At 53.7% G+C, this 15,622-nt stretch overlaps 1 protein-coding gene across 1 annotated transcript; it reads left to right on the top strand.

Annotated features, from left to right (window-relative positions):
- The first annotated feature begins 559 nt into the window (after positions 1 to 559).
- Positions 560 to 15,406, top strand: TULP1 (TUB like protein 1). Its single transcript, XM_033216925.1, has 15 exons — positions 560 to 650; positions 766 to 817; positions 1,172 to 1,262; positions 1,628 to 1,786; positions 2,429 to 2,578; positions 3,502 to 3,603; positions 3,680 to 3,796; positions 4,100 to 4,203; positions 7,178 to 7,183; positions 7,287 to 7,454; positions 7,604 to 7,716; positions 9,307 to 9,418; positions 9,498 to 9,596; positions 13,123 to 13,294; positions 14,820 to 15,406. The coding sequence occupies exons 1-15, from the start codon at positions 604 to 606 to the stop codon at positions 14,951 to 14,953; spliced, it is 1,626 nt and encodes a 541-aa protein (XP_033072816.1). The 5' UTR covers positions 560 to 603; the 3' UTR covers positions 14,954 to 15,406.
- Positions 15,407 to 15,622: the final 216 nt, after the last annotated feature.

The following is a 15,622-nucleotide window of genomic DNA, read 5'->3' as shown; positions in this document are numbered from 1 at the left end:
GCTCACTGCAACCTTTGCCTCCCAGGTTCAAGCGATTCTCCTGCCTCAACCTCCCCAGTAGCTGGGACTACAGGTGCCCACCATGATGCCCAGCTACTTTTTGAATTTTTAGTAGAGACAGGGTTTCACCGTGCTGGCCAGGGTGGCCTCGAACTCCTGACCTCAAATGATCCACCTGCCTCAGCCTCCCAAAGTGCTGAGATTACAGGTGCAAGCCACTGCACCTGGCCCTAGTTCTTATTTTTTTGTGAAAAATAAAGATAAATACAAGATCCAGTCTAATGTTTTCTTCCCACATCCCACTGACAAATGACTAACTGGCCCCTCTCACCCCAAGCTTCTGGGGGCTTCTGGGGGCGGGTGGAGTTGGTGGCCATCCTGCAGGCTGCTGGGGCTCTGAGAAGAACTGGATTTGAGATTCTTCCGCCAGTGGCCTGGGCCTACCTAGCAGGGGAGGGTCGTGGGCTGTAGCACCTCCCACAGCGCAGCCAGGCCTCCACTCCTTGAGCAGGGGGAGGGGGGTGAAGTTGAGCTGGGATTAGCAGGAGTCGGGAGGGAGGCTCCTAGACCTGCAGAGAAAGGGGTGCAGTAGGCAAAGGCACCATGCCTCTGCAGGATGAAACCCTCCGAGAGGTGTGGGCCTCTGACAGGTCTGGAAGGCTCCCATTTCGTGGTACCTGAACCCTGGGTGGCCTAGATGGAGGAGCTAGGTGGGATGGGGAGGGAAGGGGAAGGGAGACAGGCTGATCCCTTTGCTACCCTCAGTGGGCATGAAGAAGAAAGCCTGAGCCCGGAGGCCCCGCGGCGCCCCAAGCAGGTATGCCACCCCACTTGGAAAGGAAGCAGAAAGATGTCCCCACTGTGCGTAAACCCACGCAGGGTAGGGGGTCTAGGGGTGGGACAGGCCCCCCTCAGCAGGGTCTGGGGATTTGGGGGGAGAGAGGGCTGTTTGGGGGCTTGGGGTTTCCAGGAGAGGAATTGGGACTTTGGAGCATTGGATATGGCCACAATGCATGGAAGGAGTCATCCTTCCTCACTCCAAGAAAGGGGCTGCAGTTGCCCCCGGGATAATCTGCAGTTATTTCTGGCGGCTCAAGGGATTAGAGTGGGATGGGCAGGCCTCAGCTCCCCCCTTTCCTTCCTCGCCCTCCTCTTGACCCCCGTTCCGCAGCGACCCACCCCGGCACAGAGGCTAAGGAAGAAGAGGACGGAGGCCCCCGAATCCCCCTGCCCCACGGGATCCAAGCCCCGGAAGCCCGGAGGTGGGCAGGGTGCAGAGCCTTGGTGGACCCCCAGGGTGTGGGCTGCGGAAGGGAGGGGCCTGAGGGCCGGCGCGGATGTTGCCCAGCCCTGGAACAGGGGGAGGGGGGCGGGGAGTGATGAGGGGGTGTTGGGGTTGGGGTTGGGATAGAAGGGGGTAGGGGTGGGGTAGAAGGGGGTGGGGGTGGGGGTAGAATAGAAGGGGGTGGGAGGCCGAATGGAAGCCTGGGAGAAGTGTTGAAAGTGGAAACAGTCCAGGGGAGACCCCTAGGGTGAGGAGCCTGAGGGGAAGCGCCCAGGCTTGGGGGTAGGGGGTAGAGGCTCTGAGGAGCCCTGGATGGGACCCCGTCTGAACCCCTCATCTCAGCTGGGCGGAAGGGGAGGCCGCGGGAGGAGCCTTCCCCAGACCCAGCCCAGGCCCGGGCGCCGCAGACGGTCTACGCCAGGTTCCTCAGGGACCCCGAGGCCAAGAAGCGCGACCCCCGGGAAACCTTTCTGGTAGCCCGTGCCCCAGACGCGGAGGACGGTGAGAGAGGGCCCCAGGGACGCGGGTGAGGGGGCGGTGGAGCTAAGGAGAGAAGGGGCTGGCTGGATGGGAAGGACCCAGAGAGGCAGAAAACAATTGTCATCAAACAGCCCCCACTTTTCTAACCTTGTCTTTGAGCCAGGTATTGTGCTAAGCACCAACTATGAGAGGGTGATTCCTTTGTTCCCCTCCACCACCATTGTACAGCTGGAGAAACTGAGTCATAGAGCCGTTAAGGGTTTTGTCTTAAATAGCAGTTAGGAGCCAGAAGTAGCCCAGATGGGTCTGACTCAAGGTCAGAAACAGACAAGGTCAGGAAGAAGCAGAGTGGATGCAGGGAGAAGGGGAAACAAGAGGCAAGGGGAGTGTGTAAGGAGAGGAGGGTCTCAGGGAGAGAGAGGGAGGGCACTTCCCCAGGACAGGAGTCCTCCAACCCCAGCCACTCCCCTGACTTGCAGACCCTGAAGGCTGCCAGTCACCCTCATTCTTCTGGGAAGGTGCCACGTCTCGGGTTCTTGTTTCAGAAGGGCAGGCTCCCCTCCTGGTGCCCATGCACCACTTCCCAGCAGTCTGGAGGGACTGGGCTCCGCAGATAAGGAGGGCCCCGCTCAAACTCCCATTATGAAGAGTTTCTACCTACAGAGGAGGAGGAGGAAGAGGAGGATGAGGATGACGAGGAAGAGGAGGCAGAGGAAAAGAAAGAGAAAATCCTTCTGCCTCCCAAGAAGCCCCTGAAAGAGAAGAGCTCCGCAGACCTGAAGGAGAGGAGGGCCAAGGCCCAGGGCCCAAGGGGTGGGTGCTGAGGGTGCTGAGAGCTCACGGGGATGCAAAACAGCTCTGTGCTTGGGGGGCTTGGTGTCTCACTGAGACAGCGATCGAGGCTTCAAAATGAATCCAGTACTGTGACCGGAGGGTTTTTCCTCTGATGGTTTCTCTCCCAGATGGTCCTTAAGGACACAGACCAATATATGCTCCTACCCCTGGCCCCACTGCCCCTGTCCCTTGAGTTCTGTGAGCCAGAGGAGGACAGAGGATTCTAGTTTTCTTTGTGATTTTTGTTTAGTTTTTGTTTTAACTCAATGGAAATTGTTATGATTTTTATAAAAGTATCAAAGTGATTACAGTAAAAAGAAATCAGTGAATCAATGCTGTGATGGCGTCCTGGCCTGGGCACCTTACCTGATAGGGACCAGCAGCCTGGCCTAGAGCTAGGACCTTGGGCCTCTGAGGCAGGGAGAGCACATTCTGTAGCGGTGACCAGAGAAGGTTTCCTGGAGGACACGGGACAAAAGGCGGGATTCAGAGGCTTGGTTAGAAGGCCTGGTGTTCATTCATTCCGGAACTGCTAGTTAAGCTCCTGGTCTTTGCCCAGAGCTTTTTTGGCCTCAGGGAAAGAAAAACCAAGATGAGCAGAAGTCACAAAAATTAGCCGGGCGTGGTGGTGTGCACCTGTAGTCTCAGTTACTTGGGCGGCTGAGGCACAAGAATCACTTGAACCCGGGAGGTGGAGGTTGCAGTGAGCTGAGATCCCGCCACTGCATTCCAGCCTGGGCAACAGCAAAAAAAGAAAGAAAGAAAAGAAAAAGACAGCAGGCTGTGGGCCTCTGTCAAGCTTCCAGCCTCCCTGGGGACTATAGGGAGGACAAGAGAGTTGGAAGGCAGCCTTCAGCCCCAGTAGACACCTTATTTGCCTGACCCCCATCTTCCATTTCCAGGAGACCTGGGAAGCCCTAACCCCCCGCCGAAACCTCTGCGTGTTAGGAATAAGGAAGCCCCAGCAGGGGAGGGGACCAAGATGAGAAAGACCAAGAAGAAAGGTGAGCCCAGCCCAGGGAGGAACAGGGAACTCTAGCTGCACTGGGGGTTGTGACACTTTCACATCCACACATGCAGGGTCTGGGGAGGCCGACAAGGACCCCTCAGGGAGCCCAGCCAGTGCAAGGAAGAGCCCAGCAGCCATGTTTCTGGTTGGGGAAGGCAGTCCTGACAAGAAAGCCCCGAAGAAGAAAGGTAGATGGCAAGGGCTTCTGGTGTGGTGACATCTTGAGGTGGTCCTGGGGGCGGGGAACTGGAGGGTCCTAACATCATACGGGACAGTGCTAGGTAAGGAGTTTTCGGGGTCTAGAGTCAGACAATGTGCGGGGCATCTTGACCCCCGCATGGATAGCTGTGTGGACTCAGGCAGGTGTCTTAGCCTTTCTGAGCTCTAATAATAACATGGAGTCGACTCTCTTGTGGTTGTGGGGAGCATCCAAGTGAGACATGGGTGTTGGAAGCACTTTGTTCACAACCTTGTTTCCCCTCCATGCCCAGGCACTCCCAAAGGCGGGAGGAAGGAGGAAGAAGAGGAAGAGGAGGCAGCTGCGGTGACAAAGAACAGCAATCAAAAGGGCAAAGCCAAAGGAAAAGGCAAAAAGGTCGGGGCCCAGAGGGGCAGGGGGCTGAGGTCCCTTCAGGGAGCAGAGGGAAGGGCCTGGACTTGGGGTCCTAGCGGGTGGGGGCTTGGAGCCACTTGAGGTTAGAACCTTGGCTCTCCCCTCTTGTGACAGGATATAAGGACAAAGGAAACCAGGTTTGTGCAAACAGAGGAGGCGTTTGTGGGGTCACTAAGCTAGGACTTGCCATGCAAGGGCCTTATGTCATCTGGGCTCTCTGAGGCCTCCCCTCTGGAGCGTAACCACCAGACAGCCAGAGATGCCCCCACGCCACCCTATGTTTTTTGTGCCGGGGAGGAGGAGCACACAGGCAGAGAGGCAGATGAGGACTGACTGATAGTCAGCTGCACCGGTTGTTAAAATGTTTCCACCCTACTGCCCTGAGCTCCCCAGGCACTTTCACCCACCTTACCCAGGATCTCCCAACCTCCCACAACTAAACACTCCAGCAACAAAAGGGTTAACACTGCCCATCAGGGGCCTCCTGGTTTCTCCTCCAAGCTTACCAGTAGGCATCTCCATGACGAACAAGTTGTTAAATATTTTGAATATTGCCCCTGCTCCCAAACAGGACTCAGATACCAACACACAAAAGCTGGAGTAAGCAGGAGAGGGAGGTCCAACTGAGAGAAAGTAACAAAAGTTTTCAAGGAACAGGTTTCCCCCAGCGGGGAGATCATCACAAGGACAGGGCCTGGATTTTAGCTTTGTAAGTTTATTAGTTTGTGCAGGAGTGGTCAGGTCTAGAGGGGACTGATTCACATTAACCAAGATCGCCAGATGCTGATGTACAAACTGAAAGGCCAGTTTACTGTCTCCCAGGGGGGAATGTAACTGCAGAAGAGCTTTCAGTACAGTAGGCTCTTGAAATTCGCAGCTGCTGAAGTGTTTGAATAAGTTCTGGCTTTCTCCACATCATGTTCCAAACATAGTCTTTTGTTTCCCAAGTTTCTTCTGGAACAGCCTAGCCTAGAGAACAGGTGATCACTTGTCCCTGAGCTGAGGATTCACTGCTCCACATCAGCCTCCCTCAAACACACTGCAAACCTGTGGTCAACAAAAACCGCCATGGCCAGGAGGGTGCCTCATGCCTGTAATCCCAGCACTTTGGGAGGAGGAGGCAGATGGGTCACTTGAAGTCAGGAGTTCGAGACCAGCCTGGCCAACGTCGTGAAACCCCATCTCTACTAAAAATACAAAAATTATCAGGGCATGGTGGTGCGCACCTGTAGTCCCAGCTACTTGGGAGGATGAGGCAAGAGAATCGCTTGAACCCAGGAGGTAGAGGTTGCAGTGAGCTGAGATTGCGCCACTGCATTCCAGCCTGGGTGACAAGAGCGAGGCTCCATCTCAAAAAAATGAAAAATAAATTTAAAAAAAACGGCCAACCACACAGCACATCAGGGATTCTTCGTGGCTCCCAAATAGGATTGAACCCTCAAATACACACATCCAGGCTGGCAGTCTATGCTTGCCCCTGTTGGGAAAGTTGAGCTTAGACGCTTGGCTCCCTTCCTGTGAGGGATAGAACATGAAGACAAAGGGCACCAAGTTTGTGAGAACAGAAAGGGCTGTTGTGGGGTCACCAGGCCACCCTAGGGTTTTATGTCACCAAATTGTTCTTAGGAGTTTCTCAATGAGCAAAGTGGGCTTACATATTCATTCATGTATTAACTATGCATTGCTGTGTAACAAATCACCCCAAACTGAGTATCTTAAAACAACATTTACTTTCTTATTCAGTTTCTGAGAGCCAGAAATCTAGGAGTGGCTTAGCAGAGTAGTTCCGGCTCAGGGTCTCTGAGGAAGTTGCAGTCAAAATGTCAGCTGGTGCTTCGGTCACTCTGAAGGCTTCACTGGAAATGAAGGATCCACTTCTAAAATAGTTCCCTGTGGTGGGTGTTAGCTGGAGATCTCAGTTCCTTCCTACAGGGACCTCTCCTGGAAGCTGCTTGAGTGTTCTTTTTTCTTATTTTTAAAATTTTATTTATTTTTTTGCTTCTTATGCTTCATAAGTGTTCTTATGCTTATCTGTTTTTTGCTTCAGAGTGTTCTTATGACATGCAGGCAACTTCTCCCAAAGTCCAAGAGACAGAGAGCCATGTAGAAGCCACAATATCTTTTATGACCTAACCTTGGAAGTGGCCCATGATCACTTCTGCCATATTCTACTGGTCACAGGGAGCAACCCTGGTATGCAGTGGGAGGAGACTACATAAAGGCACAAATACCAGGAGACAAGGATCATTGGGTGCCATCTTATGATAATGAATATCATCTTGACTATAGTATTCACTAGTTAACAGTAAGAGTGGCAGCTAACACTTTCATAGTGCTTAGAACACAGCAGTCCATTCTGTTAGCCCCACTTCATTGTCTGAGACAGTGTGCAAAGGAGGAAAGGTCTTTCTAAAGGCTCTGGACCTCATAGGAGACTGGACAGAACTCATGCCCCAGCCCCACCTCTTACTAGTTATGTGAACTTGGGCAAGTGACTTAACTTCTCTAAACCTCAGCTTCTTCATCTACACAATGGAGATGACTACCGCGGTGGGGTGATAAGAGGATGAAATGAGTAAATACTTGGAAAGTACTTGGAACTATGGTACCCTGATAGAATTTATGCAAGCATTTGTTAAATACATAGGGAAGGCCTGTCCCAGTTATCCACCCCTACTATACCTACTTCTCAGATGAGAAAATTGAGTTACAGTGTGGTGAAACTTAACAGTTAAGACAGTTAGTGGTGACACTAGGATTTGAACCTAGACAGTCTGGCTCCAAAGTGTGTGCTCCTAACCACAAGCTAAGCAGAATAAAAATAAATCACAGAGCTCCCCAGAGCCTCCTAACTTGGCCGTGCCGGGCTGCCAGGGAGCGTGAGGGGCAGTGGCGTCCCAGCCTCCAGGGATGCGGCCCCTGCTCCAGCCAGCCTCTCTGTTCTCTCTGCACACAGAAAGCGGTGAGTTGTCCTGCCGGGCTGCCCGTGTCTCAGCACTGGGACCTGCTGGGGGCGGGGGAGCTGGTGGTCTGGGGCTGACGGACCCTCTGCCCCCACCCAGAAGGAGGAGAGGGCCCCGTCTCCCCCGGTGGAGGTGGATGAACCCCGGGAGTTTGTGCTCCGGCCTGCCCCCCAGGGCCGCACGGTGCGCTGCCGGCTGACCCGGGACAAGAAGGGCATGGATCGAGGCATGTATCCCTCCTACTTCCTGCACCTGGACTCAGAGAAGAAGGTGGGTGGGGAGAGGCAGCAGAGGAGGGAGGGTGGAGGGGTCGGGGATGGGGGCCAGGGGACAAACGGGCCTGCTTTCTCCCCGCCGCTCACCTCCATCCCTTCCCACCTTCTCTTCCCATCCTCTCACCTGTCTCCCCTTTTCCCCAGGTGTTCCTCTTGGCTGGCAGGAAACGAAAACGGAGCAAGACAGCCAATTACCTCATCTCCAGCGACCCTACCAATTTGTCCCGAGGCGGGGAGAATTTCATCGGGAAGCTGAGGTGGGGCTGGGCTTCCTGGGACGGAGGGGTGGGGGTTGCTTGGGTCAGCAAGAAGGCCATAGCCAGTCATCTCTGTCCTGCTGTGCCTGGCAGAGCACCCACCACACTGGGCACCCTGGAAACATCCCCTAGCCTCGGGCCTCTCACTTTGATGTACATAGATCGTTTGGGGAGCTTATTAAAATGTTTCAATGTGTGGGGTGGGCCCGGGAGTCTACTTTTTTAATGAGCACCCAGGCAATGCCCACACTGCTGCCAGCACAGGGCTTCACTTGGAGCAGGGCATAAGTTCCACAAGGGCAGGCACTGTGCCTGTCTTGTTTAGGGCTCAGTTCCTAGCACTGAACACTTATTAGCTCAACAAGTATTTACTGATCAAATGAATGAACATGTATTCAGCACTATCCTGTGCTGTCTTCCCATACATCTCATCTAATCCTCACCACAAATCTGAGCGCTGAAGGAAGGGGACGCCTGAGTCAGGCCTTATTTCTTAAATCTATGTATTTAGGCTGGGCGCAGTGGCTCATGCCTGTGTTCCCAGCATTTTGGGAGGACGAGGCAGGTGGATCACTTGAGGTCAGAAATCCGAGATCAGCCTGGCCAACATGGTGAAACCCCATCGCTACTAAAAATACAAAAATTAGCCGGGCATGGTGGCACGCACCTGGAGTCCCAGCTACCTGGGAGGTTGAGGTGGGAGAATCTCTTGAACCCAAGAGGTGGAGGTTGCAGTGAGCTGAAATCATGCCACTGCACTTCAGCCTGGGCAACAGACCAAGACCCTGTCTCAAAAATAAATGAATAAATAAATGTGTGTATTTAACAAAACTTTTATAAGGCCTAATTATGTGTCAGGTGTAATTCTAAGTCACTTCCAAATGTTAACCCATTCAATCCTCTTACTGTCCAAATGAGGGAAATGCTGTTGCTCAGGCCATTTGGGGACACTGGGGCTCAGAGAGTTTAAATACCTTGCCCAAGATCTCACAGCTAGTAATAGTAAGAGATGGAGTTGGGATTTTAACATTGCCTAGTCTCCTTGTAGATTCAGACTTTTTAATTTATTTATTTGTTTGTTTGTTTATTTATTTAATTTATTTATTTTGGCATGCACTCTGTCACCCACGCTGGAGTGCAGTGATGTGATCATGGCCGTGGCTCACTGCAGCCTCGACCTCCTGGGCCCAAGTGATCCTCCCACCTTAGCCTCCTGAGTAGCTGGGACTACAGGCACATGCCACAGTGCCTAGATAATCTGGCAGGTGGGGGGCGGGTATTTTTTGTAGAGACGGGGTTGCCTGCCATGTTGCCCAGGCTGGTTTCAAACTCCTGGACTCAAGCGATCCTCCCTCCTCTGACTTCCAAAGTGCTGAGATTACAACCTTGAGCCACCATGCCCTGGATTGGGCCAGCATTTAAAAAGACCTCTGCATAGGGGGAAGCCTGGGGCAGGGAACATGAATTGCTCGGTTCTAAGACACCCGCACCCTTGTAGGAAGCTCTCTAAACTGCTTGGCTGTGTGGAAGGGGCCTGGGGCAGGGATGTAGGTCCCCTCAGCCCCGCCCCAAGCTCTACCCTGCTTGCAGGTCCAACCTCCTGGGGAACCGCTTCACGGTCTTTGACAACGGGCAGAACCCACAGCGTGGGTACAGCACTAACGTGGCAAGCCTTCGGCAGGAGCTGGCAGCTGTGATCTATGTGAGGACTCCACCTGTCCCCCATGCCAGGCTGCTCCCCTTACAGGGGCTGGCCTCACAGGCATCTGTTTCCCTCCCAGGAAACCAACGTGCTGGGCTTCCGTGGCCCCCGGCGCATGACCGTCATCATTCCTGGCATGAGTGCGGAGAACGAGAGGGTCCCCATCCGGCCCCGAAATGTGAGCCCCGCACCTCCATGGCCTCTGGCTCCCTATTTGAGAAACAGGGGAGTCGGGGCTCAGCTTAGGAAATAGCCAACTACCTGGGCACGTTCATCACCCTCCAACACAAATTCATTCTGATCACCTATGGAATGGATTTGGGCTTTTTGTAATTGAATTCACTGAAAAACCACAATAGGCTTTTTGGTTGTTTTCGGAGTTTACATCAAATTCATATATTACATCCATTCATATCTTCATTGATCACACATATTGAGTGCTAAGTATTATCCTAGGCACCTGGAAGACATCGTGGACAAAACAAAGATCTGCCCCATCCCCCCAAAGCTGGCATTATATTGGGAGGAGAGTAACAGTAGACAATAATTGTGATAAATAAGTAAATTATGAAGCATACTGGAAGGTGGTAAGTGCTATGGGGAAAAACGTCAGACCAGGCGCAGTGGCTCACACCTGTAACCCCAGCACTTTGGGAGGCCAAGGTGGGCAGATCACCTGAGGTCAGGAGTTTGAGACCAGCCTGGCCAACATGGCTAAACCCTATCTCTACTAAATATACAAAAATTAGCCGATGTAGTGGTGGGCACCTGTAATCTCACCTGTTTACTCAGGAGGCTGATGCAGGGAGTATTGCTTGAACCCGGGAGGCACAGGTTGCAGTGAGCCAAGATCGCGCCATTGCACTCCAGCCTGGGCGACAGAGCGAGACGCCGTCTCAAAAATTTTAAAAATGTTGCTGGGCACGATGGCTCACGCTTGTGACCCCAGCATTTTGGGAGGCCAAGCCTGGCAGATCACAAGGTCAGGAGTTTGAGACCAGCCTGGCCAACATGGTAAAATCCCGTCTCTACTAAAAATACAAAAATTAACTGGGTGTGGTGACAGGCGCCTGTAATCCTAGCTACTCAAGAGGCTGAGGCAGGAGAATCGCTTGAACCCCAGAGGCGGAGGTTGCAGTGAGCCAAGATCATGCCACTGCACTCCAGCCTGGGCAACAGAACTAGACTCCGTCTCAAAATAAGCAAATAAATAAATAATAAAAAAATAAAAAATTTTAAAAGAAAAAAGCCAAACAGGGGAAGGGAGATGACAAGTGTGTAAGTCTCAGTATTAAATATAGTTGTGAGAGCAGACCTCAATAAGAAGGTGAGGGAGTGAGCCTACGGATATCTGGGGGAAGAGCACCTGGGCAAAGGGAAGAGCCAGTGCAAAGGTCCTGTGGCAGGAGGGGGCCTGGTGGGCTGGAGGAACCACCAGGTAACCAGTGTGGCTGGAGGGAGAGGAGGTCAGAAAAGTGAGGGTAAGGGGTAGACAGGGCCTGTAAAACTGGTTTTTGCTCTGAGAGAAATGGGAAGCCACAGCAGGGTTTTGAGCAAAAGGAGTGACATGACTTGTTTTTTTTGAGACGGAGTCTCGCTCTGTCACCCAGGCTGGAGTGCAATGGCGTGATCGCAGCTAACTGCAACCTCTGCCTCCCAGGTTCAAGAGATTCTCCTGCCTCAGCCTCCCGAGTAGCTGGGATTACAGATGCCCACCACCACACCCAGCTAATTTTTGTATTTTCAGTAGAGATGGGGTTTCGCCATGATGGCCAGGCTGGTCTTGAACTCCTGACCTCAAGTGACCCACCTGCCTCAGCCTCCCAAAGTGCTAGGATTACAGGCCTGAGCCACTGTGCCTGGCCTTTTTTTTTGAGAACGGGTCTCACTCTGGGTCTCACTCTAGCCCAGGCTGGAGTACAGTGGTATGATCACTGCTCACTCTGGGTCTCACTCTAGCCCAGGCTGGAGTACAGTGGTATGATCACTGCTCACTCTGGGTCTCACTCTAGCCCAGCTGGAGTACAGTGGTATGATCACTGCTCACTGGGTCTCACTCTAGCCCAGGCTGGAGTACAGTGGTATGATCACTGCTCACTCTGGGTCTCACTCTAGCCCAGGCTGGAGTACAGTGGTATGATCACTGCTCACTCTGGTCTCACTCTAGCCCAGGCTGGAGTACAGTGGTATGATCACTGCTCACTCTGGGTCTCACTCTAGCCCAGGCTGGAGTACAGTGGTATGATCACTGCTCACTCTGGGTCTCACTCTAGCCCAGGCTGGAGTACAGTGGTATGATCACTGCTCACTCTGGGTCTCACTCTAGCCCAGGCTGGAGTACAGTGGTATGATCACTGCTCACTCTGGGTCTCACTCTAGCCCAGGCTGGAGTACAGTGGTATGATCACTGCTCACTGCAGCCTTGACTCCTGGCTTCAAACAGTGCTGCTTCCTGCCTCAGCCTCTCATGTAGCTGAGACCCTAGGCACATGCCACCATATCTGGCTAGTTTTTTGTAGAGCTGGGGGTCTCACTTTGTTGCCCAGGCTGGTCTCAAACTCCTCAAGTGATCCTCTTATCTCAAAGTGTTGGGATTATATGTGTGAGCCACCATGCTTGGCATGACTTGTATTTTAAAAGGCAAAGGTTGTTTTGCGTGTGTATGTATGAGGCATAGTTTAAGATGCAGAGATGTTCTGGAGAGATGTGTCAGTCCTGTGCTCTGCTCTTTAGCACTACAGGTCCAGTGAGTCCAGGATTTCAGAGGCTCTGGGTGACTCGCATGCCCCATCCTCACAGGAGACTGATGTCATTTTACTCATTTACAATGAAAGATAATACCCCTGTCAGCTGATCACACATCCTTCCCTGCTGGAAAGTCACAGCCCAGGCTGATCTGCAGGGCACCAGCCATGCGAGGCTCAGTCTTGAGGGTTCACTCAGCCTGTGGGCCCCACAGTTGCCCCTCCCATGCCTGGAATAAACACACAAATCCCCCAGAGGCAGCATCTCCTGCCCTTGTTTGGGCCCTGTAAGAAATGCCTAGTGCTGTTTTGGGTCTCTCTTCTGCCAACTACAGTGCAGTAGGAGGAATGGTAAGAGCAAGGTGTCATGGTCTCAGTTCACAGCTGAGACATGTAAATCAGATGGGGGGTCAGGAAGGCTTCTAGGAGGAGGTGATCTTGAGTGGACTCACTCTAATCAATGAACGTGACCAGGAGACAAGGAAACTCAGGAAAGAAAGATCTTAAGGGCACATCATACAGACCCTGCTCCTTCCTTTCAGAAACTCTCCTCCAAGTACATTTTCTCTTAACTGCAATTTACCTATCCATCTCCCCAGCTCAACTGTGTGCCCTTCGTAGGTCCGAGATTGGCTCATCCTGTCATTAGGTACCAGTGTGTGTCTGTCTCCTAAGACTGCTTGGGTACCAATGGCATGGAGCGCCTATGTGCCAGATACTCCTTGCCATTTTCCAGCCCTCCGCTTTGACATCCCAGAGACAAAGCCCCATTCTCACAGATGTGAACCCTGTCCACGAGGATGCCACAGATGCCAAACCTGTTCTCAGATATCCTAATGGATAAAGATGTCCAGGCCACACCCCTGCGCACACAGGCCCAGGCCCCTTCTCTGGTCAGTCCTGAGCCATCTCAGTCACCTCTAACTGTCCTCTCCCTCTCTGCCCCCCGGGGCACCCCAGGCTAGTGACGGCCTGCTGGTGCGCTGGCAGAACAAGACACTGGAGAGCCTCATAGAACTGCACAACAAGCCACCTGTCTGGAACGATGACAGCGGCTCCTACACCCTCAACTTCCAAGGCCGGGTCACCCAGGCCTCAGTCAAGAACTTCCAGATTGTCCACGCTGATGATCGTGAGTACCTGAGGGCCCAGGTCTGACTCTTCTCCACCACCCCCAGGACGCTGACCCTTATTCAAGCTCCCCTCACCCCCTCACATACACACACACCAACGGTTATCCCGAGAGCTGAGACATCCGACAAGGTCACTCTCTCCTCCATAGGTACTGACGCTGTGCTCTCAAGAGCCTCGATATTCTAAGCAGGTGTCTTGGGGCTCATGATTCCAGTTTCCCATTCCAGCATTGGCCAGAGCAGTAGGTTAGATACTGGGACATTCTGGATAAGATTGTGTTGAAGGGAGGGTTGAGCTCCTAGAGTATGAAAACCACTGACAGCCCGACTCCTCTTTGGTCAAAGAGGGTGCTGAGGCTCAGGGAGGGCAGCCCTTTGCCCAAAGTCTCTCAGCAACTTCTCCAGGAAGTTACACTGGTCCTCAAAATTTATTTCACAAAACTTACACGGTGCTTACTATATGCCAGGCACTGTTCTCGGGATTTTACAGATACTGAATCATTAAATCCCTTCAACATCCCTGTGAGGAGTGCCATTATTATCTCTATTTGACAGGAAACTGAGGCACAGAGAGGTTAAGCAACTTGCCCATGGTCACATCACTAGTAGGAGGTAGAGCTGACAGTCAGGATCTCCAGCGGCCATGCTCTTAAGCTCTTCAAGATGGTTGCCTTTTAGGGGCGGGGAATATTAAGCATTTTTGAGTGCCTACTCTGTGTCTTCTCTCAAGTGAGAGGTCAAAGGACTACCTTGGAAGGGTCAGGGAAACAAGGTGTCCCTCTTACAAGCCTTGGTTGGAAAGGCTTCCTTCCCACTAGGGTGAGGAAGTTTGGGGATGGCAGGGTATCTCCCATAGGTCTCTGGGTTCACAGGGTTGGACCAACATTGAGTGAGCCCCAACTCCATCCTAGAGATGTGCCCCCAGTGCCACCTGTCCTGTGGCCGTGGGACTGCTCTCCAGATCATGTTTCTGGTGGAGCCTGGTCCACCTGAGTTTGGGGGTATTTTTAGCAACTTTCTGTCCCTATGGATGCTGTGGGAGGTGCTGAGGTTGGGCTGGGAACCTGGATCAGAGAGGGGAGAGGTGCCCAGTGAGGCTGAGGAAGGGGCCTAGGGGCTAGTCAAGGGGTGGAGCTGGGGTCTAAGGTGGGACTTAGTGGCTGGGGATAGGAGGAAAGAATGTGGCCGGAAACAACAGAGAAGTTGGGAAGGAAGAATTCTGGGCTTGGATAAATTTGACAGGGTCCCATAGTTAATCAGGTGCGGGCTCTAGGCATGGCCTGTGGCAGCAGCAGACAAGGCAGGGTCCCTGCCCCCAGGATATTACAGTGTGACTGCAAAGCCATGTAGTGCTGGTGTGGAGTGAGATAGGAAGAAGGGATGGGTGTTGAGTAACTGAGATGGTGGCTGAGGGTTGGATCCCCAAGGCAAGGGAGAGACTGCCCCCAAGGTTGAAGGCACTGTCTGCCACGATGGGAGTCCAAGGAGGTCTTGGGCTGCCCCCACCCCGTCTTGTGTCCATAGCCGACTATATCGTGCTGCAGTTCGGCCGCGTGGCGGAGGACGCCTTCACCCTAGACTACCGGTACCCGCTGTGCGCCCTGCAGGCCTTCGCCATCGCCCTCTCCAGTTTCGACGGGAAGCTGGCCTGCGAATGACCCCAGCAGCCCCTCAGCGCCCCCAGAGCCCGTCAGCGTGGGGGGAAGGATTCAGTGGAGGCTTGCAGGGTCCCTCCAGCAAAGCCCCGGCGGAAAACTGCTCCTGTGTCGGGGCTGACCCCTCACTGCCTCTCGGTGACCTCTGTCCGCTCCCCAGCCTGGCACAGGCCGACGCAGGAGGAGCCCGGACGGCGGGTAGGACGGAGATGAAGAACATCTGGAGTTGGAGCCGCACATCTGGTCTCGGAGCTGGCCTGCGCCGCTGTGCCCCCCTCCTCCCCGAGTCCCAGTCACTTCCTGTCCGGGAGCAGTAGTCAGTGTTGTTTTAACCTCCCCTCTCCCCGGGACCGCGCTAGGGCTCCGAGGAGCTGGGGCGTGCTAGGAGGAGGGGGTAGGTGATGGGGGACGAGGACCAGGCACCCACATCCCCAATAAAGCCGCGTCCTTGGCCAAGCGGAGCGGTGGTTCCTCAGCGCGTGCGGAGAACGAGGCGGCAGGAGGCGTCCGAGGCGCGGGCTAGAAGCCTCAACCCCCGCCCCACTCCCGCCCAGGCCCCGGGCGCTCCGGCGTCCCCTCCCCTCGCCCGTCGCGGGTCCTACCGAAACTCGGCGGCCGCGCAGCGTCGAGACGCCCCCCGCGGGGGCCCGGGGAGCCAGGACGAAAGGGAGG

Source organism: Trachypithecus francoisi, unplaced genomic scaffold, assembly GCF_009764315.1.
Source record: "Trachypithecus francoisi isolate TF-2019V2 unplaced genomic scaffold, Tfra_2.0 Lachesis_group10, whole genome shotgun sequence".
Lineage (NCBI taxonomy): Eukaryota > Metazoa > Chordata > Mammalia > Primates > Cercopithecidae > Trachypithecus > Trachypithecus francoisi.
Note: the sequence above shows the minus strand (reverse complement) of the source record. Positions and strands in the feature narration are given on the sequence as shown.

Bases quoted from the DNA above. Each gene is read 5' to 3' on its own strand.
- TULP1 (XM_033216925.1), top strand. From the start codon at position 604: ATGCCTCTGCAGGATGAAACCCTCCGAGAGGTGTGGGCCTCTGACAG. The intron at 818-1,171 runs GTATGCCACCCC...CCCGTTCCGCAG, and splicing joins CCCCGCGGCGCCCCAAGCAG to CGACCCACCCCGGCACAGAG. The intron at 3,797-4,099 runs GTAGATGGCAAG...CTCCATGCCCAG, and splicing joins GAAAGCCCCGAAGAAGAAAG to GCACTCCCAAAGGCGGGAGG.